The 26,807-nt window shown below is 39.2% G+C and overlaps 2 protein-coding genes across 3 annotated transcripts; one reads left to right on the top strand and one right to left on the bottom strand.

Annotated features, from left to right (window-relative positions):
• Positions 1-1,099: 1,099 nt before the first annotated feature.
• LOC127353096 (DEP domain-containing protein 7-like) lies at positions 1,100-7,456 on the bottom strand. Of its 2 annotated transcripts, XM_051382079.1 has the most exons (12): positions 7,293-7,456; positions 6,736-6,921; positions 6,019-6,160; positions 5,786-5,881; positions 5,456-5,646; positions 4,962-5,163; positions 4,459-4,610; positions 4,136-4,297; positions 3,817-3,959; positions 3,385-3,510; positions 2,432-2,507; positions 1,100-1,554 (listed from the first exon to the last, which is right to left on the bottom strand). In XM_051382079.1, exons 1-12 carry the CDS (start codon positions 7,357-7,359, stop codon positions 1,343-1,345), a joined length of 1,755 nt encoding a protein of 584 aa, XP_051238039.1. In that variant the 5' UTR covers positions 7,360-7,456; the 3' UTR covers positions 1,100-1,342. The 2 variants fall into 2 exon arrangements, with proteins under 2 accessions (XP_051238039.1, XP_051238040.1); XM_051382080.1 differs by lacking the exon at positions 6,736-6,921.
• Positions 7,457-7,891: 435 nt separating this feature from the next.
• On the top strand, positions 7,892-26,603 carry LOC127353596 (coiled-coil domain-containing protein 73-like). Its single transcript, XM_051382932.1, has 21 exons — positions 7,892-7,979; positions 10,041-10,130; positions 10,552-10,692; positions 13,018-13,089; positions 13,228-13,299; positions 13,387-13,422; positions 13,612-13,686; positions 15,421-15,459; positions 16,429-16,564; positions 17,769-17,848; positions 18,132-18,254; positions 18,352-18,411; positions 18,627-18,731; positions 20,089-20,199; positions 20,338-20,478; positions 21,082-21,301; positions 21,529-23,165; positions 23,813-23,897; positions 24,081-24,208; positions 25,617-25,690; positions 25,929-26,603. The coding sequence occupies exons 2-21, from the start codon at positions 10,086-10,088 to the stop codon at positions 26,104-26,106; spliced, it is 3,558 nt and encodes a 1,185-aa protein (XP_051238892.1). The 5' UTR covers positions 7,892-7,979; positions 10,041-10,085; the 3' UTR covers positions 26,107-26,603.
• The last annotated feature ends 204 nt before the right edge of the window (positions 26,604-26,807 follow it).

The following is a 26,807-nucleotide window of genomic DNA, read 5'->3' as shown; positions in this document are numbered from 1 at the left end:
CTCTAGAAACAAACTGATTTTCCCCATATTCCTTCGGGTCACTATTTATCTTATCAACATTTTGAATTAGTTAGGATTTTTATCACCAAATTTGGCAACAACAAAAAAACAACTACACCAGGGGGTCAGCAAACTATTTGAAATGAAGTGCCATTTTAAAATGTTCTTGTTCTTGCTTATGTTCACATTAAGATTATGACACCACATCAAAATGTGGATCTGTAATGTTATTCCATCCATATAGGCAACATGCATAGCAACATTTAAAAAAACATTTTTTTCTCATAATCAGGAGATTGTAATCATATATGAGATTTGGCATGCTGATGAGATGGCACCTCAACATTTCCACACAAAAAAACCTCTCCTGCAATCTTACTGGTAGTGAAATTAAAATTACCAGTAAACCTATTTGGAGATTTGTAATGTATTTTTAAATTACTTGGGTTTAATAAATCATGTTTCATCATGTTTCATCATGTTTAATAAATCTTGTGCAGTTTGCAAATGTTCCAAACATTTATATCTACAAGAGTATTTCTGAAATTGTCGATCTAAAGATTCATGTCCAATTCAAATTTAATTTAGTTGTGATTCGAGTGAGCTGGATTTTCAAATTACCAACATTTGTTTTAGCAATGTGGCCTTCAAAGTTACATTTGTCAAAAATATGTCTGAGAATTCAGTAGAAGGAACTGTCATAATATATCATGCAAAATGACTTTTACTGTAACCAAGTCGATCACTCCATGTTTTTCAAACCTCTCTACACCAATTAATTAAATGACAAAGGCTACATTCACACTGAATTCCTAAGTGCTCAATTCAGATTTTTTTTGCTCAGATCAGGGTTTTTTTTCGTTTGGCTGACATTATTTGTTAGGTTCACACTGTCGTAAAAAACAGATCTGAGTCACATATGCGGAAAATAAAAAATGTTGCACATAAAATATTTATAGCCTTTCGACCATTTCTCAATTTTTGTTTCATTATTCCACTTGTTTTGCATTAACCCTCACATGTTTAAGCTCAATCATAAGAATACTATATTTATATTCTAAGTCTAATGAATTCGTATGTATTGAAAAACACAGCCAAGAATAGACCAACTGTTTATTTATTTTGTTCAATTACAAAGTGTAATCATATGCTGGAGGTATCTGCCATATATATCTTTAAATCTCCACTGAGATTTACTGTCAGGCACAAAAAATTGTAGTGACTTAAAATAAATCTTACTACAATAAACCAATTCATGTAAAAGGCAAAAAGTAGCTACTGGTGAAACTGACTGAAGAAGACAACAGAGAGGCTTTGTGCCTATGTCATTGTCTTCACAAATCTACAGCATACCAGCAGCAGATTCACCAAAATACTGGTTAAATATCTCTGGGTGGGCTTGGTAGAACTGTCTGAGTAAGCGCTTTCTCTCCTTGGCAGAGATCTTGTTGTCCAGGTGGATGCTGTTTAGCAGAACCCACAGTTCCTGGTTGGTGGTCTTCTTTGTAGAGTCAGTGTAAGTCCTGCTGGAGACCTGCTGACAGAACGTGGAGCCTGAAGGACAGAAGAGAAAAACTTAGTGTTGAGGGAACTCTCTTTGTCATAACCACGAACGAACACTGACAAGACTAGCAACAACTGGATGTTAAAGCTGCTGTATGTAACTTTTATAAAAATAATCATTTGTCATTATTGCTGAACTTTTTACTTTATTCTGACAGTAGAACATAAAGTAGAACATTAAAGACACAAAGTGTCTTGATGCCCTGGGAATGAGAACCAACAATCAACTTTCTTTCTTGGCTCTGATTGGTTGTTTTCATTTAGGCCCGGTGGATTCTTATAAATACCATTAGGAGCACTAGGAGAAGCCAGAAGAACCTTTTTTATTTTTTTTTTTTTTACAGATTATCTGATCTCATGTTCTACTGTCAGGATATGGTGCAAGTTTTGGCAAATATGACAACAAGAACAAAAAAAAAAAAACCTACTGCAGCTTCAAGCCCAACACTGAGATTACCTTGTAAAATTGTTAAGGGAAATGTGTTAGCAAGCAAATGCCAACTTATACATCCAGCAGAAAATGAGGAAATCTTAAATTCAATTAGAGTTCACCTGACAAATGTATATTCAATATCCACTTTACCAACTCCTGAGGGATATCCGGTTGATAAAGCAGCTAGTTGCTATATCTGCAGTTTGGTATTGGGCAGGTGGTGCACTGTGGGTTTATCAGAGCTTATGTGAGGTTGAAACAGTGGTGAGAGTGAACCAGAACCATAAAGTTGTGGGCCGCAAAACCAAAACAATGAGCTGATTCAACTGTCCTATCAAATAAAGGGCATAAAAAAAGACTGTGAGAGTCATTATTTAAACCTGTCTATTATTGAAGTGTTTTGTGTTGCATTAACACTCATGAACAGTCATTTACCAGTCACATCGGGCTGCTTCCCCTGTATGAGGCTGGCCAGCTTGTCACTCACTCCTTTGTGCAGAGCCCCTGGTATCTGGAGCAAAGAGAACAAAGTCTTGGTGGCAAAGGAATGGCAGAAAATGGTTTGTCGATTAAATTACACCTTAAAAAAAATTGGCACTCTTTTCAATTCAACTTCTCACTTATCCCTTTCAATGAAACCCTTACACAAATGTTTGTTACAGCATTTTATGAACTATATTTTGCAACTCAATTTGAGCAATTTGTTTACACAACAATGTGTTATAGCACCACTGAATGTCAAAGCTCAAACAAACAACTTCAGACAAAGTCAGCCTCAAACCAGTGAAATCAATTCTGGGTTGACATTTTGGTAACAAATTGTTGGGGCCAGGCTCTGGATTGCAGACTGAGGAAGAGTTCCAGATTTTAGATTTTGATTAACAGCCTAAATGTAATTAGAATACAGCTTTAGGCCATCTTAGTAGGTGTAGGGAGTACTACTTATATTGTATTGTGTCTTCTGTGGCTCTGGAAGAGCTTTGTCAAGTTTGACAACCCCATGATGTCACCAGGGTTACCTAAGCTTGGGCTCGGGCCACAAATTCACAGGAAGTTTTGTTACACATGCAGGGAGTGTGTGATGAAAATCACATTCAAATTACACCACAATGAAGGCAAGATGGTGAATAAAGCATTATATTTTAAGTTTTATGAGCAAAAACAAGCTAAATGCTAAAAGTAAAAGTGATGCATTACCTCACTACTTTACCTCATATCACTGAGCCAAAGAGAAAAAAAAAATCTACAAAATAAATCTTCACAAAAATAAATCTAATCTTACATTAGCATGCTAATATGGTAAACATGGTAATAATTATAGTATTGTGAGTCAAGGTAAAGACCCAAGGAGAGGAGATGTATAATGTATTCTGACAGCATTCCCTTACCTTAAAAATTTCCTTCATGTTGCTGAGGATGAAGACCACCATAAGGTCCTCTTTCTCCTTTGACAGAGCCTTGTTGTGGAGGATTGCTCTAGAGAAAGATTTCTTCACAGCCAGTCTGTTCTCCATCTAAAGGTTCAACAGCATCAACATCTTTAATATCAAACTACAGGAAATAAAACAAAAAAAAAACAAAACGGGTGGTACAGCTTTGTAGGCCCTCTTTTTAAAAAAAAATATTGTTTTGGGATTTTTATTGCCTTTAATCCATAGTGACAGCTGAAAAATGAAAGCAAAGGGCCACGGGTTGGAGTCGAATCCATGGCCACTGCAGCAAGGACTCAGCCTTGGTACATGGGGCGCCAGCTCTAGCAGATGAGGGTTAAAAAGTTAAAAATGCATTATCCAATATATGATTCAGTCGCTGGCTCTTACCTCCTTGTCCAATCTTATCCTCTGCGGGTCACCTGCCACAGCCATGAATGTCAGCAGCCTGCGCAGCTCGTCTCTGCAGGCAGGAGGCAGCAGCTTCAGACACAGCTGCAGAGCCTCAAGAGCCGTGCCCAACTTAGCATTCACTGGGAAGGCAGGAAAGACACAAATGTAAGTGATACTGGAAACAGGTTAGAGAAACTGGCTTGGTTACAACTCCTGGTGCACTTATAATAATGTAGTGTAAATCTAAGTAAGTGACCAAAATCAACTTCTCATTTAGGAAATCACAGTTTCCAACAATCACTATCCTAGCTCTTACCCAGCAGGTCAGTGATGGCAGTGTAGATGTCGGTCATGTGCTGGGGCAGCAGGGGAGGCCTGTCTGTGTGGCTGTAGTGCTTCACCAGGGTCCCGTACAGCAGCAGCTTACACTGGGACAAACCACTCTGGGAGAGACGAGGTTGCTCGTCACTGTTGTTGACTGAAATACAGAAATGGAAAAGTATATTGTAATATTGTTAACAGTGACAGCTGCATGCTTTCAATACAAATCTGTCACACAGCATTTAAGGAGAAAGTATAAAAGCACACACATGTTGTATTTATAGGACCAACCCCCCTATTCTGATAGGGGGCACTTGCCTCCATCCTGTGTACTGCTAGCAGCTGGCACTTGCTCACAGCTGTCCTGATCTCGCAGGGCACACTGAGGCAGCTCCCTGCTCAGCTCCACCACTGGCTGATCAGGGACGAAGTCCAGACAGTCCAGAGCTGCACAGAGCCACTCATCTTCCCTGAGGGATAAAGAGCAAAACATTTTTCATTAGAATTAAGAAGACTGATGCCACTCTCAAGTCTGAACTGTAGGCAACCTACGGCTATGATGTTGAACAATTCTTTGATATTCTCCTTTACTTTCATTTGAGGCAATAATTGAGATTTTCTGTGTATTATTTTGAATGTTAAAAGAACTGATAATATGGAATGCAGGCACACTTATTTAATCTAATATGTTTAGATGCAACTGGCATTCACTGTTACCATCTGGGGTAGCACGAGTACATAACATTCAAATATGCAGTCACATCTGCATCTTAAGGTGCTTACAGGTGTTAAGTAAGATTAACTCAACAGTCAGAACGTACTGAGAGTCCCTGAAGGCCTTGAGGATCTGCCTGTCCAGGTGGTTGCTGCTGTAGATCAGGTCTGGGTTACTGTGGGCCAGCAGGTTTGATGGAAGAGGAGAGGATGGGGTCTGGCTGCACTGAAGCACCCCTTCCAGCAGGGAGAGCTCCACCAGGTTTAAGAGCCTGAGCAGAGTCTGCTCCTGCCACACCTCGTCTACCACTGGGGAGTGGAGTGCGGCAAATAATTACTGTACAAAGTAAGGCTTTTTTAAATAAATGTATTAGTTTCTGCCCATTATCTCCTCACTTTTTAGTCTTTGGTTTAAAAATAATAACACTTTTTCACCTTATCAGCCTAAAATAATAATGTCTGGGAAAGGTTTGAGTGTAACTAGGAAATGTGATGTGGTCAGTGCTTTGCTAAAGTGAAGCCCCCCCCCCTAAATCTGTGCTTCAACAAAGGAAAAGGCACAACAGGATGAAATACACACATGGGGACATTAGTGTCTTACAGGATTGTGGTAAAACAGTGTCAGACTGCACTCTGCTGGGACTCAGAGACAGACTGTCCACCAGAGGCTCCACTGACAGGCTGGCAGGGGCAGCAATGTCCAGCTGGTTGGCCTTTATGGGTGTCTGAGTAAATCTGACAGGGGTGGACATCTGAACACGTGACCCAGTGGGACATGTCTGCTCTTCCTGGCTGGAAAGCAAAACAGAGACACAACCATTCTTATATTCAGGTGATTATACACCAATGAAAACATAGTCATACATATGAATATTATATTCCATTTCCGCCAAAAGAGCCTCCTAAATGTTACACACTGGACCTTTAATACCTGTGTGTAGGAGTGCCGCAGAAGAGTTTTTGGATCCCATTCACAAGCGCACCACTTTCCAACTCATCGATCGAAGGAGTACACACGCCTACAAACCTGCGTGTAAAAAAGGCAAACACATTCACAGACATTGTGGGTACAACATTTTGACTGTGTCAGAAAGTAAAAATGACTTTAGGAGTTGTGTGTGTGTGTGTGTGTGTGTGTGTGTGTGTGTGTGTGTGTGAGCTAACCTGTAAAGAGCACTCTTGCTGTCCTGAAACACATCCTGCTGCTTGTGTTTGCCAAATACGTTGGTTCCCACTGCCTCAAACATATTGCAGTCCAACAGAGCCTGGCACACACACACCACTTTGTCCCGTGACACGCTGGCACCTTAAATTATAATCAAATGGAAATGTTTTTATTTTTCTTTCATAAATAAAATTACAGCCCATGCAACATCTCAGCCAACTGTATAACCATAGATGGCCCTGTTCTGGTCCTGTGTTGGACCAGAGAGGTTTCAGCAGTGGCTCCAGATATTGACTATGCCTTAACCAAGACATTAATTAATTCATTAATTCTTTAATACAGACACTTCATGACAGTATTATCCACAAATATTATTGATTTTTCACATCACATTCCTCTCCTCCCCAGTCAGCACTGTATGTGTAGTAATGCGTAGACATGTAGTTTGGCCAGTAAACACTAGAACTGAACACTGAAACCTGTCTTGTCCAACACAGGGCCAGAACAGGGCAGCTATGGTCGTACAGTTGGCTGAGATATGGCTATGTCATGGGATGTAAGTGGCTTCCAGATCTGGCCCACATGTGGACCGTAATGTATTGATGTAGTTGGGTGTTGAGTGTATGGGCCATAACAATTTTGCAATGTGGCCAATTGTATATGTAAAATGTGAATGCTACCATATATAAAATCCACTGCCCAGCACACACACCCACCTTCAAAGCCTTTGACATGATTTATGTGTTCTGCCACCACATCAACAGCCTCTGAGCCCAGGAAGCAGTCGCTGTGAGACTTGAGGTGGACCCGTCTACGCTTCACTTTCACAGAGGACCTGAGGTGGGAGATGAGGCCACTCCACATGGATGAAGACTGCACTGGCTTACTGGCCACTCCATGTGCTAAGACAAAGGCCGAGAAAATCAAAGGGACTGAATCATATTTCACTAATTAACTGTGCAAGGTTGGAGAGCAGATAAACAGGAGGGTGTGTAGGACAATCTGAGAAATGACAAAGCTATGGGAAGAAGAAAGGCTGGTGGAGGAATATGAAGGACCGGCTGAGGAAAACTGAAGTATAACTAACTAAAGTCAGCAGCAGTGATTTGGGGTTGGTTGTTAACCAGTGAGGGTTGACCACAACAACTATTTGAGAGCTAGTTAGTACTAGATAGTTAATTATAGTAGGCCAGGAGGGAAATAAACTCGTCGGGCACATGAACAGGCCTCCGTGAGCTGCACAAATCCCCAACCCCAGGTTTGATGAGCTTACCTTGAGGACGCACACACAACTTTTCTGCAAGGTTCAGCGCCGCGGCTCTTTCTTTTATTGAGGCCATGTGTACCGAGGGAAGGGAAAGCGGTTGAGTAAGCGCTTCTGTAGTTGACAACAGGCGGGCAGACACCAGAGAGACACACCGCGGCCATGCGCCTTCAGTATAGCTGCAATTTTAAAACTCAGCCGCTAGATGGCACCGATTACTTATCCACACTGAACCCACTGACAGAAGTTTAACTTACATTGTATGTTGTTCTGTCTGTGTTCACTTGTATTCATAGTGCTGAAAACTAATCCTGTGAGCACAGAATATTAGCCACTACTCGACAGTCAGTCCTTAATGCTGCCTTCAGATGATGCACAATCTCTTGATGCCAATAAACAAATAAAAAAAAGTCTAAACCATATTTTCTATTTGCAAATAAGAATCTCAGCATCAGCATTTATTGATTTTGTGTTGGGAGCGATGTATGTCAAATCTGACATTTCCTGTTTCAGGCTGCTGAGGATGCGTGTCCTTCGGTCGTCATATATTAATATCTATAATATTAATTGTAATCTTAATGTCAATCTGTTGAACAACGGTGTCCTCTGCCAACCTCTACGGTTGTCTGACCATAAGACATCCCGAGGGCGCTGTGGCCAAGCGGCTGGCTTCATATTGTTCACTCGCTGCTAAAGGTAATGTAGTAATATCAACAACTTCAAACAACAAACAGTTTAATTCCCAGCGTCGTGAATTTGAAGACAACATATGTTCAAATGAATTAATTAAATTATTTCTTTGGTTTCTGTTAGAAAACTGAAGAGTCATGCTAGCTAACATTTCTAGGTTAGCTAGCTTTTGGTTTAGCTTTAGGTTAAAGTTTTGACAAATGTTTAAGTCTGGTGTTAATTCCAATAATAAATTGGATTTGAATCAAGTTTTCTGTAATTTCAGTCATACTTTAGTTGATTTAAGTCAAATGTAAAAGGGTAACATGAGAGAGCAGTTGTACAGTTTGACTGGGGTTAGGGTATCAATGGCTCAGTAAGTGTCCCAGTAACAGTGACTGTAAACCAGCCACCACAACAGCAGCACTCCGCTGAATGCAACAGTACCTCAGTTACTGTCACTGCTAACACCTGCCTTTCATTTAAAAACGGCTGCTGTGAAAAGGTCTATTCTGCCTAAAAACGGGCCTTTATTATTTAAAACTGTTAATTGCCACTTAACATGAAAAAAATAAAGCTGGAAAATCCCCCCAAAAAATCTGGAGACTGTCTGAAGAGTAACTTTACCTGATGGAGTAAAATATGTAACTCAAACAATATTAAAATAATATTGCAGCTTTAAGTTAATTTACCAGATGATGTGCCTAAAAAACACACTTTCCCCTTTTTAAATACATTTCTAAAGAGCTTGCCTTTAGCTGCCACAGGGTCTGGGAATGGAGCAGTAGTAGTAGATAGAGAATATGGATAACTTTGTTTTGTACTGTGGCAGACATTTGGACTTGTCATAGTAGAGAAAGCAGACGTGTTACTAATAACATTAACGCTAGTGTGACAGTGAGACAGCATGGACAATACTTGAATAACTGAAGCAGCTAAATTAAATTCAGCTTTTACATTTTACACCAGTGCTTTTCCTACTGTAACACGTCTAAATGTCTAAAGTGAATAAGGCCAGTTGCAGTACACCTTTACACTACTATTGCAGTACTTTAGTTATTGTATGGCTGTTAGCTAAACTGTGATTACTTGTATTACAATCTCAGGGCTATGGTTTAACTTTCTTTTCCTCAGTGCATTACGGAGCAGTAACTAACATAACTCAGCCAAAGGTAATACAGACACCACGGTGCTTGATAGAAATGTTCCCATTTAATGGATGGCAGTTATTTTAATTTGTCTTTTTCATGGCTTAGAGATGGTGGTTAATACCTGCTCAAGTGAATCACAGGAGAAGCAAATAAAGACATTGTGGTCTCCTCCCTCACTCACAGTCACATACACATTCACGGTGTGCACATGAGACACACGTACACTATCACTTTGACACACTAACACACGTTTCCACATCCCCTCCCTCCTCAGCCTGGGGTCACACTGTCATTTTATGATAGTAGCCAATTCTAGCAGGGATCATTTAATTCTCCAACATGATTGATAGCGGTGCAGGTTAAATGGGAGAAAAAAGGTCTGTTCTATTAAGAGATCAGTGGCTAGTGGAGACCTCCCACTTAAATAGTCATATTTTCTGTAGGTGTGTGTTTGCGTGTATGCAGTGTGTGTGTCACTCAGTATCTTGGTTATGTTGAGGGGACAGAGACAGTTGCAGAGGACCATCCACAGGTCAAATTAAATAACCTAGATAATTTAAAAAGCATTGACAGCGCAATTTGTCCATTCAGTGTTATTGCTATGACCCCTATTAGTGTCAATGGGCTGGTTCATTTGGACCTAGATGGCTTATCAAGGTGTTATCTTCTCACTGCGATGGAAGTGGTGTAAAACAAAGAAAGAAAAAACCCTAATGGTCATTTCAAAGCCATTAGGTTAGATTGTTGTGATTGAGAAACATTACGAGGCTTTAATGTGCTAGCCTATTATTTCTAATAAAATCATTTAGCAGTAAAAATTGCAGATGAGGAAGTAATTATAAGCGTATAAGTGGAAAAGCTGAGTGTTACTGCTTATTAAACAGCCAATTCTATTAACCTTTTTCAACAAAATGTTTTTTTTCTTCATGATTAACAGGCGGCAGAGGCCCAGTGGGACCTTGGCCTGAACTGAAACAACTCTATGGATCTTAGTGCAGACTCAGGGACACTCCCCACCCACCACACTGTAAGTTACAACTTCTGACAGTAGAAGAGAAAGAAAGGAACATCTGCTGATTTCTTTATTTATTTTAAGATTTAAAACAAGTTTTGCTATAAATTATTACTGGGTATTGTACTCATTTCAGTTTTATTCTCAGAAACAAAACACATTTTCTTTATATTAATTAAAAGCTGCAGGACACTTGCAGTTGATATGCCGATGAATGACTCAATAAAGATGTTTAACTGTCTGCTTTTGGTTAACTTTAGGCTTTTCACTCTTTCTTATTGGATGCAGGAGGAAATGGCTTTGACCTTGAATGTGTCCTACAGCCTCAGCATATAGCCATATTTTTTGTATCTTCAAATGCTAAACTGATGTATTTCCTTTGGATGGCTTAAATATTTGAGTAGCTACGTTAGAAGCTTTTATTTTTCTTATGCAGGTAGGAGAACCTGCGATGGAGCAGGAGCTGTCTCTGTCCAGCACTCGCTGTCAGACAGAAAGTGGAGGCACTATCTTACTACAGTTGTTGGAATTTAAAACTCATCTACTTGAAGCTGTGGAGGAGCTCCATATTCGAAGGGTATAGTAGCAATTGTAACATTTGGCGTCAGCTCCAGAACCATAATGCAGTATTGGTTCAAGTACTATTACTGTGAAAGCACATTGCCACAGTCTGCTTAACACACAGCGGTCCAGGTTTCTGATGTTTGTACCTAATTGGAAAACCAGCAGGTGTTTGGCTTTTTTTATGCAGGGTCTTTTATTATGATAATCCCAACCATTGTAGCTTGTAATCCCTTAAAATGATGCAGTGTGGCCCATCATCACAGGTTGTATATTTCCACTGACTGTGACCAGTTCACCCAAAAACTGCTTTTGCTTGTTTTATTTGAATAATTTTTAGAGACATAAATTAAGTTATGGTTGTTTCTTTCTGTAATCATAAAAACGGTGCAAACCATGTTGAAGGTTAGTATTGAATTCCAAGCCCTACCCCTTACGTACACTTCTAATTTAATAAAGTCTCTTGCAGCCTTGCGTTATTGTCTTTGTACTAACTGGTACAAAGTGGCTTCAGCTGGAACATCTGTAATCGTAAGCTCTTTGTGTCAAATGAAGAACTGACTTTTCAAACCAAGAAAATGTAAACAAAAAGCAGATCTTACTCTAACATTTTTCAGCGTGATTTAACTTAATATCTTAATTTAGTTTTGTTTTCTCAAGTTCAGTTGACTTAGTTGGTTTTCAAAACTCCTAACATGACTTTGAACTAATTATTCAACACAAGTTAACTACTCATGTTTTTAAGTCAGCAGGGGATAATATGTTTTTAAATTGAACCAACTTAAGATTATTTACAGAGTAGTTCTAAAACAAATGACAAAATATGTGTATTGTTTTGAGCATTGCTTACTTCCTCTGTTCCTTTGCGTCTTAGACACTAATGGCTCTGTTTGGCTAACGAGCAGTGTCATTTAATAGAAATAGTAGGGGAGATGGTATTATATGTCCTTAGAGGAAACCAGCTGCCCCTTTTGGCCATCTGGACAAAAGCCAGCAAGATGCGATGCACATTGCGTCAAGATGGAGGTCACAGAAGCCATTTGGCCCCTGACCAATAAGTAGAAAGGAGATTTGTTTGTAAAAGTAACAAAAAAGAATCATGCTTTCTACCCTCCAGCAAGTACTTTCAACCTGACAACACATTCTGAGTGTGCTTAAAGGTTAGGGGAGCAAAAATGGGATGTCGGTCATTTGTTGCCATTTCGTTTTTATTGTGATTGTCATGTTAACTGGGACACAAACATCAGATGGAATATCAGTCTGATCCTCCTCAGGCGCTGCTGCTATCAAAGTAGCACTTTGTAGCTATGTCGTTCGTGGGGTGGAGAGGTTGAGAAGCGAGAGGATGTCATGATGGTGCCGGACATTCCTGAGCAGGTCAAATTCCAATGGGTTTGTTTTTGTTTTTTAATACAGTACAACCCACTGCTTTAGTTGTTCAGAATGTGGTATACTGCTGGACTTAAAACTAAATGGGAAAGCATTACATGTAGAAAAATATGTTTGTAAAGGTGAGTGCATATGAGGACACATTGTGACTTATCACAATAGCTAAAGGCTAAACTATGTCTTAACTTCTTCCGACTAAGCTAATAAATAATAATAATAATCACTTTTTTATGCCCAGATACTTTTTTTCTCTTTTTTTAACGCACAGTAAAAACCATCCATTCAGGACAGCAATAAAACAATAAAGAGATGAAAAGCCATGGCAAATATATAATGTTAACAGTCATGAATTTTCAATTAAGTAAAATCATATATTATGAGATATTGTTTAGCAAAATATAAATTAAAATGTTTTAGTACCCTCAGCTCTAAGTTAATCTGCCTATTGTGATTTACATGGATTACCAGGTTTAATAAAGCTTTCTAGTGTCTTTTTAAACACATATGCACTCACACAAGTGAAAAATAACAGCTTTATCTCCTGTGCACTCCTTTATTTTAAGTGCAGTGCCACGCTGGTAGCATAGTTTAATAGGAACTTATAAAATAAACTCAGTGAGTTAACCAGCTCCCACGTGCACATAAAAAAGTCCCATGGATATAGAGAGCAATTGACTTTTACCTGCCTTCTACGGGGGAAGAGGGAGGATAGGGATGGCTTTCCACAAATATCACCTCCCTTCTAATGTTCCTCTTTCTCTGTGTGCATCTGCAAAAGATACGGAGGAATGAACCAGAGAAACTTACTGCAGTTTGGAGTGTCTGGCTCAACTCCAGAGAGTTATTTGCCCACAGAACAAAGAACTTACTTCTTACTCAGTATGTATGATTAGTCTTAGGCAGGATGGTTGATCATCAGCTTTTGTGTAAATGATGCCTTTCCATGGTTCAGGATGCAGAGACACGCTTTGAGGATCAGATCAGTAAACTGGTGTTGGAGAAACAGGAGCTGGAGTGGGAGAAGGTACGGCCGAGCCTAGCTGGCTTTACAACATCTTCAATATTTAGATTTTGGCAAAATATCATGGGTACTTATATATTAATTTATTTGTTAAATTTTATATTTTTGTTTTGATTGATTTTGTCTTTTCCTGTATGACAGGGAACACTACAACATCAAACTGAAACAGTGGCAAACCAACACACAGAGTCACTCATCAATGTTAAGAAGCAGGTATGTTTTTACTGTATGGTTACAGTTTTTATATCTAAACAAAGACTTTTAACAGTGCATTAAAACCTTTTCTTTTCCTATCTCAAGTTTCAGGCCAAAATAAGAAACATTGAGGAGGAGAAGGTATGAAGAGTGTATTCCAAAGAACATCAACGTGATACTCTGAGCATTTTATTCAATTAATGTTTTTAGTGGAGTAGTAAATTCACTCATCTCAGTTGCACAATCTTGGCCCTTGGAGTGGATTCTTTTGTGCTGTGCTTTGGTATTTATTGCTTTTTTGACACCCACGATAATAATCTAACATTTTAGGGGAAATACCAGGTCAGTGCTGAGTTAAAAGAGAAGGAGATTAAAAACCTGAAAGAAGAGCTGAAGTCGCTACAGGTACTGAGATGTGCAACACTCACAGCCTCTTCTCTTCATCTGTCTTTCTCACACACACACCAGCACTCCCACTCATCCCATCACCGTTCTTTCTTTCTTTCTTTCTTTCTTTCTTTTTTCTTTCTTTCAACTCAGAAAAAGACATTTGACTATTAAACTGTCCAAAGAGATAGGTAAATAAAGAAAGCTAATGTCTGACCAGAGTCAAGGGCGTAGGGTGTTGGTACATAGGCCTGATTCAGTCTGACTCCCAGAGTGTTCGTCTTCAAGCTTGACACCACAGAGGTGATATACGGCCATCCCCACGGTCCACTGCACTTTAACACCCCAGCCGTGTTACAGAGACAATAGAGACTGCTTTTGATATTCTATCTGGCAGACACTGACTGCCGTGTTTTGCTAAAGCGAGGCCCAGTTGTGTTCATTCTTGGGACACGGTCTGGTGGATTCCTTTAATTTACACATTTTCACATCAGTGGCAGTTGGGACTGAAGTGATTTAATTGCCGTACCTTGACGATCTGCTAAATTACAAATTTGAGCTCCATTGGAACAGTGCGGTTCAATTAATACATAATTAAATCTAAATAATTCATCACAGCAGTTCTTTTATGAATATCCATAGGAATATTACTTTTTTGTTGCTTTATTTTATTTAATCATTAGAAGAGGTGATTCAGTATTTTATGAAGAAGAAAAACAAAACAAACAATTTGACAAAAAAAAAAAAAAAGGGACATTTATTTTCCCCCCTAAACCATAAATCAACTTGATACACCTTAAAAGCTATCTGGTGACCCCCCTGGTGGTCTGGAGAATAAGAACCCCACTGATACTGGTTAATGAAGTGCTGGTTGGATAATAAATGATCCCCAAAATCTGATTACATCCAGGGAGGCCTATCATGTAAAGGTTTCAGTGCACACTTGACAAACAACTTTGTGACAAAATATAATCACAAAGCTCTTACAGAAAATTAATCTGCACCAATGTTCATATTCAATTAATTGTTTAAATCATTTAATAAAAATAAAAAACAGCTCTTTTCTTGTATGTGAAGATTCAATAATTTTCTGTTTTGAATCATTGGAAAATCATGTATGGGCTGTTTGCACAAAGCATGACATTTTAGGATTCCACTCAGACATTTAGCACTATTCAATAGGCCAAATAATGAGTTTATTAATTTAATTTAAAAAAAAAAATCAACAGATTAGTTGCAGCCTGTATTAATAGGGAGCACATTTTATTAAATATGTAAAATATTTGCATAAAGATTATAATCAATTATATATTTAATTGAACTGATATCGTCTACAGTTTGCCATATTACTAAAGGTTAACAATGGTGAAACAATTGTGTTGAGCTTTCAATCATATTAAACAATCTTCTTCATTAGACAGAATTTGCCAAGTTAAAAAAAAAAAACTTAAAGGACCTTTAATTCATGTTGGCTTAAAAGATGAGATTCAAAGTTAATTCTTGACCTTAGAAACAGACAAACAAATCAGCCTCACTTTAATTCAGTGGCAGTTCTGCTGTGTTGTATAACTATGGGGCATTATGTGGTATACTGGGTTAATGTGCGGAAAATCTTCATTGATTGCAACTTCTGATTGTTTACATTTTTTGGATCTTGGGAAGAAAGGTGGAAAACCTAAAATTCACACACAGTAACTCACAATGGCCTGCTCATCAGAGTCTTGTTGATTTTCTTTTACTGCTGTTTTGCAGCTGCTGAAGTACAACTTGGAGAAGAAGTCAAACGAGCTGGTAAGGAAGGATTTTCCACTTGTACAAATTGTTGACAGAGGATGGGTGGGAGTGAGAAAAATTAAAAGAGGAGGATGAGGGAATGGTGCTAAGGAGAGATGGGTTTGGAGGGAAGAGCTCATCAGGAGTAACGGATAGGGAGTGTGTGACACTTTGAACTGCCAGCACAGCAGAGAAAATATCTCTATTAAAATATTTTATAACTGAGCCTCGCTCGGTTTAACCTTCTTCACATAACAGTGGCTCAGCAGCGTGAGAGGGAGTCAAAGCGAGCTGGTGTACTGAAGAGAGGGATAGGAGGGAGTCAGAATGAGAGTGAAGGGAGTGAGTGGGAAAATGAAAGAGAGGAAAAGAATTTGCTCAGCTTGATACAGACAATCAAACTGTAATGGCAGTTTGAAGAGCGATAAAGTGCTCTGAGGCATGCGCCGAGTTGATTCCTTCATCCCGCAGAAAGAGAAGGCCCTAGCTGTGTTAAACCATGATCCTCTGAATCACTTGACAGCTGTTTCTCCCTGTAGTATTCTGTGTCTGACAAAATGAGTACAGACTTAGAGCTGACAGCCAATTAGCTTAGCTTGACAGAAAGACTGAAGCTAACTTGACTCTGTCTAAAGTTAGAACAAATATGGCCTACCAGAACCTCTAGTGCTTGCTAATTTACATGTTACATCACGTTTGTTTAATCTACACAAAAACCAACATGACACCAAAGTGAATACATGTAGTTCCCAAAAGGTTGAACTGCTTTATCAAAAATAAACGTTTTACAGTTCATCTTCATTCCTCTATATATTCATTCAGTCATTTCTGGAGCTAAGCTTGTAGTGTTGTAGTGTTTCTGCTCTGTACTTCCACAGATATGTGAGTTAAACAGCGTCCAGTGCTATGGCAACGTTTTGTCTTGGATTTCTCTCTCTGTAGAGGGCGCTCATTTCTTTGTTTGTTTTAACTATACCTCTTCCACAGGAACAGAAACTAGCGTTGCAGAGCAGGTCAAAGGACAGCCACTTGAACCAGCTGGGGGAGGTTGAGAAACGTTTCAGTGCTCTGTCAAGGCAGTGTGCCATGGTCAAGCAGGCCCACGAGAAACTAGAGCAGAATGGTAATGCGTAGGTGGATAGGAGGATCCATACACAGAAAGACAAATATATACGTAGCTGTTATTCCTTTGTTAACGTCTGTAGGTTTGCAAATTAAAAACTGTGCTGCAAAGACATAATTTGCCTGAAGATAGACACATCATTCTATACAGATCAGGATACATATAGTACATTACATACATACAGTGTGTGTTATGGAGGTACTTTGCCTAAAAAAAAAGTATACACTGTTCGATTTATTAGAACTTAGCAGAAGGGGCCCTGTTTTGTTCCAGAACAGCCTGAATTCTTTAGGGTATGAATGTAACAAGGTGCTGGAAACAATTCACAGGGATGTTGGTCCGTGCTGACTTGATACAGTGGTATGACTCAGCTCTTTCAGAATTTTCAGCAGCACATTATTTCCTACAAATATCCAGTTTCACTTCATCCCAAAGATATTGTTTTGGGGTCAAGATCTGGGTAATGAGCAATGGTCACTGTCATGTCCCTTTAAATGCTCCTCTGGGGTATTTTGATAAAGAGATCTGCAACAAAGTTTAGTGTTGCTACCACAGGGCTTTATATGAGCCAATAAAACATTCCCATAACATTAATACCAGCAAGACAGGTTTGATTGGTCCATGCTGTTAACAACAAATATCCTGCATCCTGCTGTTAAATGAGACATTTTGCTGCTCTTCAGCCATCCACTTCTATTAACCTCATGTCCAATGTAGCTTACCTGACAATAGAGGAAAAAGGCATTATTTTCTGCTGCTGTGTGTTCTGAGAGGACCTTGGAGTGGATGATTTTATCAATATTAATGGTAAGCTTTAGAAGGTGTAGTGCCAAATCCCAACTTTCAAGTTATGTGTCTTACTCATCATATGGTTCAGTCTAATATTAAATGAATAATGTTTTTAAACAGTATAGAGGAGCAACATGTTCCTTGAAAAGGGAGACAGTTTTAATATATTATGTTTACATAGTGTATATGTCATGTCATGAATGTTGACAATAGTAGATAGCAGCGCTTCTGGAGGCCTACAGTAACATATGCAGTACTGTATATGCTGTTGAAGTGCATTAGCTTGCTGTTGTTGTCAGGACAAATGTGAGTATGACATATATGCTGTTAAACCACAGAATAGAAGTTCTATTTTGTTAATGTTATTTGCTGAGTATTCTGTGTAATGGTGTCTTACCGTGTGCATTTCTCACAGTTGATGAGGCCATGAAAATAAATAAGAAACTGATCTCTGCCAATGAAAAACAAGAAGAAACTATCGTTTCACTGAAGAAGGTTTGTGGAAACGTGCTTCAACATTTGGAATGATTTGAGGCAAGATGTCGTCACATTTTACTTAATATATCTAAGTGGATCACACAAAATACCTGAGGTTTGCACCTGTTGGCATTGTGAACTTGTTAATAAATAAATAAAAATAAATAAATAAATACATTTCTATGGTTTACCCAATAAATAATATCTAAAGTATTGTAAGTATTTACACAGACGTAATCAACTTGAGTAATTTTGTACTGATGAAATGACGAATGATGATGAATGTATGGTTCTTTCTCAGGAGCTGGAGGAAGTCAGTATCAAGCTGATCAAGGCCAAAATGTCATCAGTTAGACATGATAAGACCCACAGTCCTACAGGCAGAGAGCAGCGTATACAGCAGCTGCACTTGAAACTGAACCTGGTAAATGACAATTGTTAGCTAGCCCCAAAACGAGTCAATGCGGATCTCAATCACATAATAATGCATTATTTTTCTGTATTTCTTTAACATTCTTTAGGAAACTGAAATGAGCAAGAAACTCGGGGAGGAAAATGTAGCTTTAAGAGCAGAAAAGCTGGTGAGAAACTAGAAAATAGGAAGGAAATCATGTGATTACTACCGTAACCTTGATGCTCTATCTCCACTGATAGTTTAGGAATGTGGTTGTTTCAGAGGATGCTTTGTTGTCTTTACTTCCATTGGAAGAATCTATGTGTCACTTTTGCAAATTTAAAATTGCAAATAGGCCAAAAATAAAGCTTGGCATGTATGTATGGATGTATCTTTGTATAGGAGGTGATGAGGTCTCTGCAGCATACCCAGCAATTGCTGTTGAGTCAGACACAGACAGTAAGCAGAGTAGAGCTGGAGCTGCAGACACAAAGAGAGCAGTACCAGGTCAGAGTCTTTCATCCTTTGCTGGTTTATGGATATAACTCTTCATATTGTATGCACATACTGTACATTAGCACATTCTTGCTCTCATTTTTGCCCTAAATTGCCCTAAATTTGAATTCTTGTTTCTTACCAACTGAGCCCAGATGTATACCATGATGTCCTGTCTTGATTGATGTGTTAGTTTAGAATACATTTTAATTTAATTGAGATTTTGATTTTAACTTAATTAAGATAAATTAAGATTACATTTCAAAAGGACCTCAAACGAAAACAAAAAGAATAGAAATATAACCTATAGTGAAACTCTTACTAAATCATGAAAAGTCATGGAGTGTTAAACCAGACCTTGTACATCACACTATTTACTGTCAAAAGTAATTTTATCAAAAATGATAAAGCAGAATTGTAACTTTTTACAAAACAATAATGAAGAAGAGGCAAAAAGGTAATGCAACTGTCTAAAATGACAGAAAAGTATTATTCTATTATGCTAAAATCCCTCCTCCCAGTTCATGTGGAATTTAGACACATAATTTATGAATAATCTTTTAGTGTGTTTTTAAGGCAGATAAAGCTAAAGGACACGTGGAAAACACCCCATTGTGTAAACATCCAGATTAAAACTGGAAATAATATGATTTCAGGTTTAGATGGTTATAATTCAAGGGCAAATAAATATTAGTTAGTATGATGGGAATAAAACAGGAGAATTATGAAGATAAAGAACAATTGCTAAAATAACAGCTTCTTGGGAAATTTGCTAAATTTTGTGGTGTCACCTTTGTTGGTCTTTTTGACTTCCCCTCTTTTTCTTCTTTCCTGGATGCACATATTCAACCATTTATGCTTTAACTGATGCAAATGTACATCAGAATGGATCTGAGAATGGGGTTTATTTCTCCAGCTCAAACTGCACCACCAACACACACATCCCACACAGATCAGGAATTTTCCAGGGTCTATTTAAATGATTATGGAGTAAATTTACACAAGGACAGAAATAAATGACGACCATTGTTTCTTCTCATAAATGTGATGGATGTGGTGTTGTATATCACAGCATTTACATTAGTGAATACGGTCCCCTCTGCAACTGAATGATAGTATGTTTATTCTCCATTTATGGCTTTACAGTTTATTATTCTCTTTTCTTCTCTCTGTACCCCCTTCTCACTTTTAATTCACCTATTCATTAATTTATTAAAATCATTATTAAAATGACACAAGCCAACTGATTTGTATTAGCAAGAAGCCCTCTCTCTCCCTGTCCTGTTTAAGACCTTCTGTTCACGTTAAATAAACACATAAAAATTTAGTATTGCATTAAAAATCCTATGGGTGATTAATTTTACTGCAGGCCCTTAAGCAGGAACATGAGGTGATGCGAAAGAAAAGTAGGGCAGCGGAAGACAAGGTGGCCCTACTGATGGAGAGCTACGCTGCTTTCAAGACCAACTGGGACAAAGAGGTAGAAGAAAAACTGTAGTGTGAGAGAGTGCAGTGTTATGGTGACATTTTTATAAAACAAAAGCATTTGTCAGGTTAGATTGTAAAGCTGAAAATAGTAGTGAAAATATTGTCTTCTCTGTATGTGTGTACTAAACAGAAGGCAATGCTTCAAGATTGCATCAAGAGTGAGCAGCTGGATGTTCAAGCTGTGAAAGAGGCCTATGATGAACTTCATCAGAAACACACTGAACTGTCCTCACAGGCCAAAGTGCAGGATCAGCATATATATGATTTGGAGGTACAGACACAGACAGAGACACATGTACAGTGGCCTACTGTATATAAAACACCCAGGGCTTTGGCTACATCCACACTGCCAGCCTTAGTGCACCGATCGGAGTCAGGTATGAGCTAAACTGAATTTGGGTCTCTTATGCCTGCAGTGTGAACGTAGCCCTATGTTTTTTCCTGGCTAAGATTAAGAAAAGGTGGTGCCTCAATTGTGGCCTATTGAACCTCGCTTTATTATTATTATTTTAATTTAAAGATAAATGTTAACGTTCAGTAGGCCCTAAGCAGATGTAGGTCCCATCTGCCTTCTACTCCTACAAGAAGCACCTGCTCAGTAATCTTACTAATCTAGAAATGAAATAATTGGTATAAAAAAAAAAAAGCAAATGTAGCCGGACAAAGTGACATCCAACATGTGTAGTCTATTATAGAAACGGCAAATAAAAAACATCGGTAACAAAGTAAAAGGTTGCAATGGCAGAGAAAACTCCCTTCACTTCCTACAGCTAGCTCAGCCCAGTGTGATTCACCATCCATGCACTACAGTGTGAGTGAAGGTGAAATAAAAGCAATTGTGCATCCTAAGCATGTTAATTTTTTCTCTCAACAGATTAGAGACAGCAGTCAGAGCCACAGTGTGTCTACCCAGCTCTTCCCCGCTTTAATGGAGGAAATAGGAGCAGAGGAAACTCTTAATGAACCCATCTCCAGCTCTGAGTCACCTAGCATTGGCGGTCTGAAGTACTTGGCCTTCACTCAGACCAAAAACCCAGACTGTCTGGAGGAGACAGGAGCTGTGACTAGGCTAATTACTACTGGAGAAACTGGAGGTCAGCCAGCTAAATATAAACATACAGAAGATAAACATATTTTATTACATGTCCTATTTTTCATTTAGCATAGCGTTTTACTCAGAACACACAAGTAACCTATGGACAGACTACAAGACACATTTTTACATTATTTTACTTTTATTTATGAAGCTATGGCATTTAATGACCAGTACAATTTGAGCAACTCAGACTATCTCAGAATATGTACGCTGTGTTGTTTTCAGGACAAGACACGCCAAACCACCATCAACAATCTCAGTTCCAACAGCCCCTAAACCCCTCAAAAACATTTACCTACCCACTTACCAACAATAACCATTTCATACTCCGTAATGTCTCTGACGGCAGTGACAGCAACATATTAAATAAATACATAAATAACTCTAACACTAGTGAGAGTGATCCTGGTGTAGTTTCAGATTTAATCCAGACTGCTTCCTCTGTGTCTGATGATGATCTGCTGATGAGCAAAGGTAGCTGTGTGAGCCACACATCAACATCAACGGAGAAGGAACAGGGATGGAAAGATGATGTGAAACGAGGAAAAAACAACCAAGAAGAGGAGGAAAGAAATGAGGAGCAGCAGTGGAATAGAGAAGAAGTCGAAGGAGAAGATGTGATGGAGGGAGGAAGTGCTGGAGAAAAGAGAGGAACACTCATGACCCAAACAACAGATAGAGCAGACAGACGAGAGGATAGCCAGCGGTCAACAGAGGACGTACGGGACACCAAACAGCCTGAAACAGAAACAAAAGATAGAGCAGAGGGAGAAGGGACAGTTGGAATGGAGGAAAGAGGAAAGACAGGACCAGAAACTCAGATACCGACCCAGACGACGACTGATACGACTACTGGGAAGTGCGACACACAGCAGGTCATTGACTTCATGGACACTGAGCCACCTCTGGCTGCCTGTGAGCCTTCAGACTGCTCACACAAAGTCAGTGAGAAGGATGCTGACTCCAGCCATGTAGATGAAGGATCTGAGATTCGAAGAGAAGTACATACCTTTTGTTCTGATGAGCACCAAAGTGTCAGTCATGGGCCAAACTCTATCATTCAAGAGAAGCAACGCCTCTGCCACCATGAGGTCCAAACCTGTGCTCAAGACACTGAGTTACCTACTCACTCACTTCATCAAGTTTTTGAGAAAATCACAGAAGAGAAGCCAGCCGACAAATCAGCAGCCAGCATCCCCACTGAAGTCTCTGAACCTCATTCAAATATTTGCTGCTCACAGACAAATATTGCTGCTCAGTCTGATAATGATGTCAGTATCCAAGAGTTAGAGACACCAGAGACACAACCGAGTAATCCTTCTGGCATTATCAGCAACATGAAGCAAGCAGATGAAACGGGTGATACATATGTGAGTGAAGAGTTAATGAGACCAACAAGTCAGGAGATCTCAGAGCAGGAGCGTGGAGAGCCGAGGACTCCAACTGATAATGAGGACGGTGACTGTAGTGCATATAAAAAGATGGAACGTCAGTCAAATGTAGACACATGTGAAAACAATGCCTGGCAGGAACCTGTGGAAAATGCCTGTGCTGATATCACAATAGACAATGTGAAAAATGACCAAATAAACGGCGCAGGAGATACAGAGACGACTAAAAGTAAATCTGATTTGACGCTGTCTGTTCACCCGAGTCATGAGAATGATGCATCGCCAGAGATCGCCAGTGTAAAATGCTCTGGGCAGTCTCCAGCAAAAGAAATGCTGCTGGATTACATTAATGAGTCATCTCTCCCCAGCAATAAGATGTACAGGTCATCGTTTGACTGGGTCAGTGCCCGCAGAAAAACAGAAAGCTCAACCACCAAGTCCGATGTCTCCGGCCTGCATCAGTTTGTTCAGGTATTACAATTCAAAAATGCAAGCTTTTAGCACCATTTAGTAGCCTTCAAGAGAGCCTTAAAGGTAAATCTGTGTTGGTTATAATAACATTATACTCATTAACTGCTTTGCAGACATTTGGGGATACAGCTTTACACAGCTTGATAGTAAAGTATACAGAGGTTTTAAGTAAGTACTTTTAAAGCAAGAATAAAGGTCAAAGAACGTTAAAGTTATCACCCAACATGTCGGATATAAACATCCATTCGATTTTACAGTACTTTTTTTGGGGGTCACCTCTGATCTTTCCGCTCCTTTAACAGTTGAGAAAGCCTCAGTCAGAACCTTGGTCAGCTTTCTCCTTTCCTGTACTTAGATATGCTATGTGCTAGACTCGTCTATGTAGAAAAGACAACCACATTTAAAGATGGTTAAAAGATGAAAGGTGCATATATATATATATTCGCATCTTAAGGTGGTTCCAAAAGGGCGGGACTTAGGAAGGGTTAATTGCTCATGTTGTTTATCCTACTTGACTAGATTCTAAAGCTCTGTCTACAGGTATCACTGCACCCCCAGATCTCAGCAATGACATTGGTCTGTAAAATGTGATCAGAACCTTTAAGAATGAAAACAAAATCCAGGTCTAAATTCTGTTTCCATTTCAGGGACCTCCACTGTCTGATTCTGGTGGACTCCTCACACATCCTCCCAGCACGGTACCCATGTTCCTCAATAGCAAGCACAGCAAAGGTGATGGTTGCATTTATATGATCCATTTCGTTCAAAGCATAATGCCATTGTGGAACACAATAGTGCTACACTGGTAACCTCTGACATAGTGAACTCAGTGTGCATCTGTAGTTCATATCATCTCTAATAATCATTCATTCTTACCTTCTTGCTGTTCTTGCCATCTCACCTCATTCTTCCTAGTCCCCTTGGTGATTACCAAGGCGTCGGATCTGTTGAATGCCTCCAGTGTCTCTGGGACTGCAGCTTCCTTGAGGAGACACCAGCACGGAGAGTGGAAGGCAATGGGAGAGACAGCAACGGCAGACAAGGTCAGTTACAGAACCTGTTATGAAGTTAGAAGCTGCTCTTTTGTGACATACTCACAAATTAATAGTCAAAAATGATATTAAGCTCCAGACTCTATAAACCACCAACCTGAGCTCAGTGTTACAGGTCACAGAGGTAAAACAGCACTGATGATTTACATGCCTCTGTAGCTCATATGATGTATTAATGATTCCTCACTGTATGATCTCAACTTACAGCTATGTGGAAAATTTAATTTGAACTGTTAAAGCTCATGTCCAAGTATATTTCATCACAGTAAAGCCACAACATAGCTCTGCATTACAACTTGATGCTGAACAGCAGGAAAGGACCAAAGTGTGATGTTCCCATGGAAACATATGAGCCGCCTCAGAGGAAGTTAAATTGACCCTTATAAAATATTTTCTCTATCAAATAAATTGGTTTGAGGTCGTTTGTGTTCCACAGATTCTGAGCTTCATCGTTTTGTAAAACGTGTGTGAGTGGACCCCAGGGGAAATCTGTGCTAGAGCTTAATGAATATGTCTGTTATATCAACCTGACATGTCCCCGTAAGAACTAGACATTATAGTGCTTTTTAAACATTTTTGTGGTCCAAAAAGCTCAGAAAGTGAGAGCATGCAAATATCCGCTCAGGCCAACACATTTAACAGAATGTGCAGAATATCTGAGAAAGATTTTAGATGTATAAAACTTTGACAAATGTTAAGTCAGGTGTTGAGTGAAAGGACGTAGCTGATGTATGCTGAACTCATAGACGTCCAGTAGACAGCCAGACAGACAGAGAATGAACGACCTGTGGAAGAAAATCTACCTAATGATGCTTGGGTACCTCTCCTCTCTCACGTACTCAGTCTTTATCCATCTCCTCTCTCTCTCTCTTCCTCTCTCACTTCATCATCCGTCCCTCACTCACTCACTTTCTCCATCCTCTTGCTAGTTCTTTCTTTTTCCTTCTCTGTTTCACTTTTTCACTCTCACACACTCTCATGCTCTCTTTTGTCACCATCACCACAAACTGTCACTCTGTGTTTTATAAGATCCAGGTGTTGGCAATTGAGGGAGATAGAGTGCAACGTGCTTAAGAGTATGAGAAAAAAAACTGCTGTGATAGTGAAACAAATTGTAGTGAGGGTCTATTTTCTGCAGACTCTGAACTCTGGGAACGTCACACAGAGTTCAGTCTGGGCCTGGCTACTTTCTCTGGGCTGGATACTGTTACATATCAATTGCCACTGGCTATTGTCTCTCCCTGCATTTGTTTATCGGTTAATGTTCCTTTCACTCCAAGTTTTCAGTTTCCTCAGGAGGCACTGAGGATTGAGAAAGAATGAATCCTTTAACTGCCTTTTATTTAAAGGCTAAATGTAACTTCTATTATTTGTACGTCTTGGTGTCATTTTTATACAGGTGTCCATCAGTTCTTTTCCATTCTCCACATTGTCCCTCCCAGTCAGCAGCCTGCCATGGCAGACCACCCCAGGGTAAGTATATTTACCCCCAAATAACAAAGACCCCCATCCTTTTAACCAGAATAGATGTTCTACTTGTTATTGCAGTTGCCCATAAAGCTAAAATCCAGAGCAGTGGGAGTGAATAACAGCACAGGCAGTCCTAATGTTATGTTTAACTCAATATTTTAACAGAATTTAAAGGTGGTATTAGTCAGAGTATTATGATTGTTGACTAAAACTAGCTAATGTTAGTTTCTTCTTAAACCAGGTGTAGCAGAGCTCCTACCTCAGCTACAGGTCTGAGTTCAGAGTCAGACAGGGAACCCTCATGCTCCCAGGAGAGGGAGGACCAACAGTCATCCTTCAGAGCCCAGATCTCCAAAATTGAACAGTTCCTCAACACAGAGAGGCTCCGTCTTCCCAAAAGACGAAGAACTGAAAACTAAACCACCAAAACATATTTTCTAATGAGGGGTGTTACTGTATCTGTTGTTCCATTACAAAAGCCTTCTTCTGGTACTACTACAGTAGTGCAGGTTTAAATGTTTGACCCCTTTCAACTTATAGATTCCTTTCTTATTACATTTAAGTGGGTTTTTTTTGCAAAGTTGTAAGAGCCTAAACAGTGAAGAAGTGTGCAAGGGTTTTTTGCTTATATCATTGCCTGTTCACATTACATTTCTACATCTTGTTCGACTGGCACACCACTTATTTGTTGTTGTTGGATTGTCATTGTGTATCTGTGGGTTGATTATTCCACTAGAAGTTTATATATTTATGTCATTATACTGTAGTTTAAATACTTTATTTTACATTCAGTTATGTAAGCAGTGTTGAAATGCATCATCAAAAATAATACATTTGAATTTACTTGACATTTAATAGCTTTATGAAGTGGTCTGTTGTACCAGTTGTTTCCTAATAAACTAAATAAAAGACGTTACAGTACTGTGTTATCATTTAGCAGTGAATTTGGTTCTAACCCTGATAAGTCCCTCCCTTCATGAGTGCATTTTGATCAACACAGACAGTCCAGCTAGCCCTCTACTGCCTCGCTGACCAGAGCAACATAACTTGGCACAGCAAACCCTACAAACAGCCGGCTCTTTTTTTATAGGCAACGACAATTTTATTAACACAACAAAGC

The sequence above is a fragment of the Dicentrarchus labrax genome, unplaced genomic scaffold (assembly GCF_905237075.1).
Source record: "Dicentrarchus labrax unplaced genomic scaffold, dlabrax2021, whole genome shotgun sequence".
In the NCBI taxonomy this organism is placed as follows: Eukaryota; Metazoa; Chordata; class Actinopteri; family Moronidae; genus Dicentrarchus; species Dicentrarchus labrax.
The sequence above is the reverse complement of the archived record's forward strand: the minus strand, read 5'-3'. Positions and strand labels throughout refer to the sequence as shown.

Excerpts from the sequence above, each read along its gene's own strand:
- LOC127353596 (XM_051382932.1), top strand. The coding sequence starts at position 10,086 with ATGGATCTTAGTGCAGACTCAGGGACACTCCCCACCCACCACACT. Across the intron at positions 13,687-15,420 it reads AAGAGCTGAAGTCGCTACAG|CTGCTGAAGTACAACTTGGA; the intron begins GTACTGAGATGT and ends GCTGTTTTGCAG. Across the intron at positions 18,412-18,626 it reads CTTTAAGAGCAGAAAAGCTG|GAGGTGATGAGGTCTCTGCA; the intron begins GTGAGAAACTAG and ends ATCTTTGTATAG.
- LOC127353096 (XM_051382079.1), bottom strand. The coding sequence starts at position 7,359 with ATGGCCTCAATAAAAGAAAGAGCCGCGGCGCTGAACCTTGCAGAAAAG. Across the intron at positions 5,647-5,785 it reads TGCGGCACTCCTACACACAG|CCAGGAAGAGCAGACATGTC; the intron begins GTATTAAAGGTC and ends TTTGCTTTCCAG. Across the intron at positions 3,960-4,135 it reads TGCCATCACTGACCTGCTGG|TGAATGCTAAGTTGGGCACG; the intron begins GTAAGAGCTAGG and ends CTGCCTTCCCAG.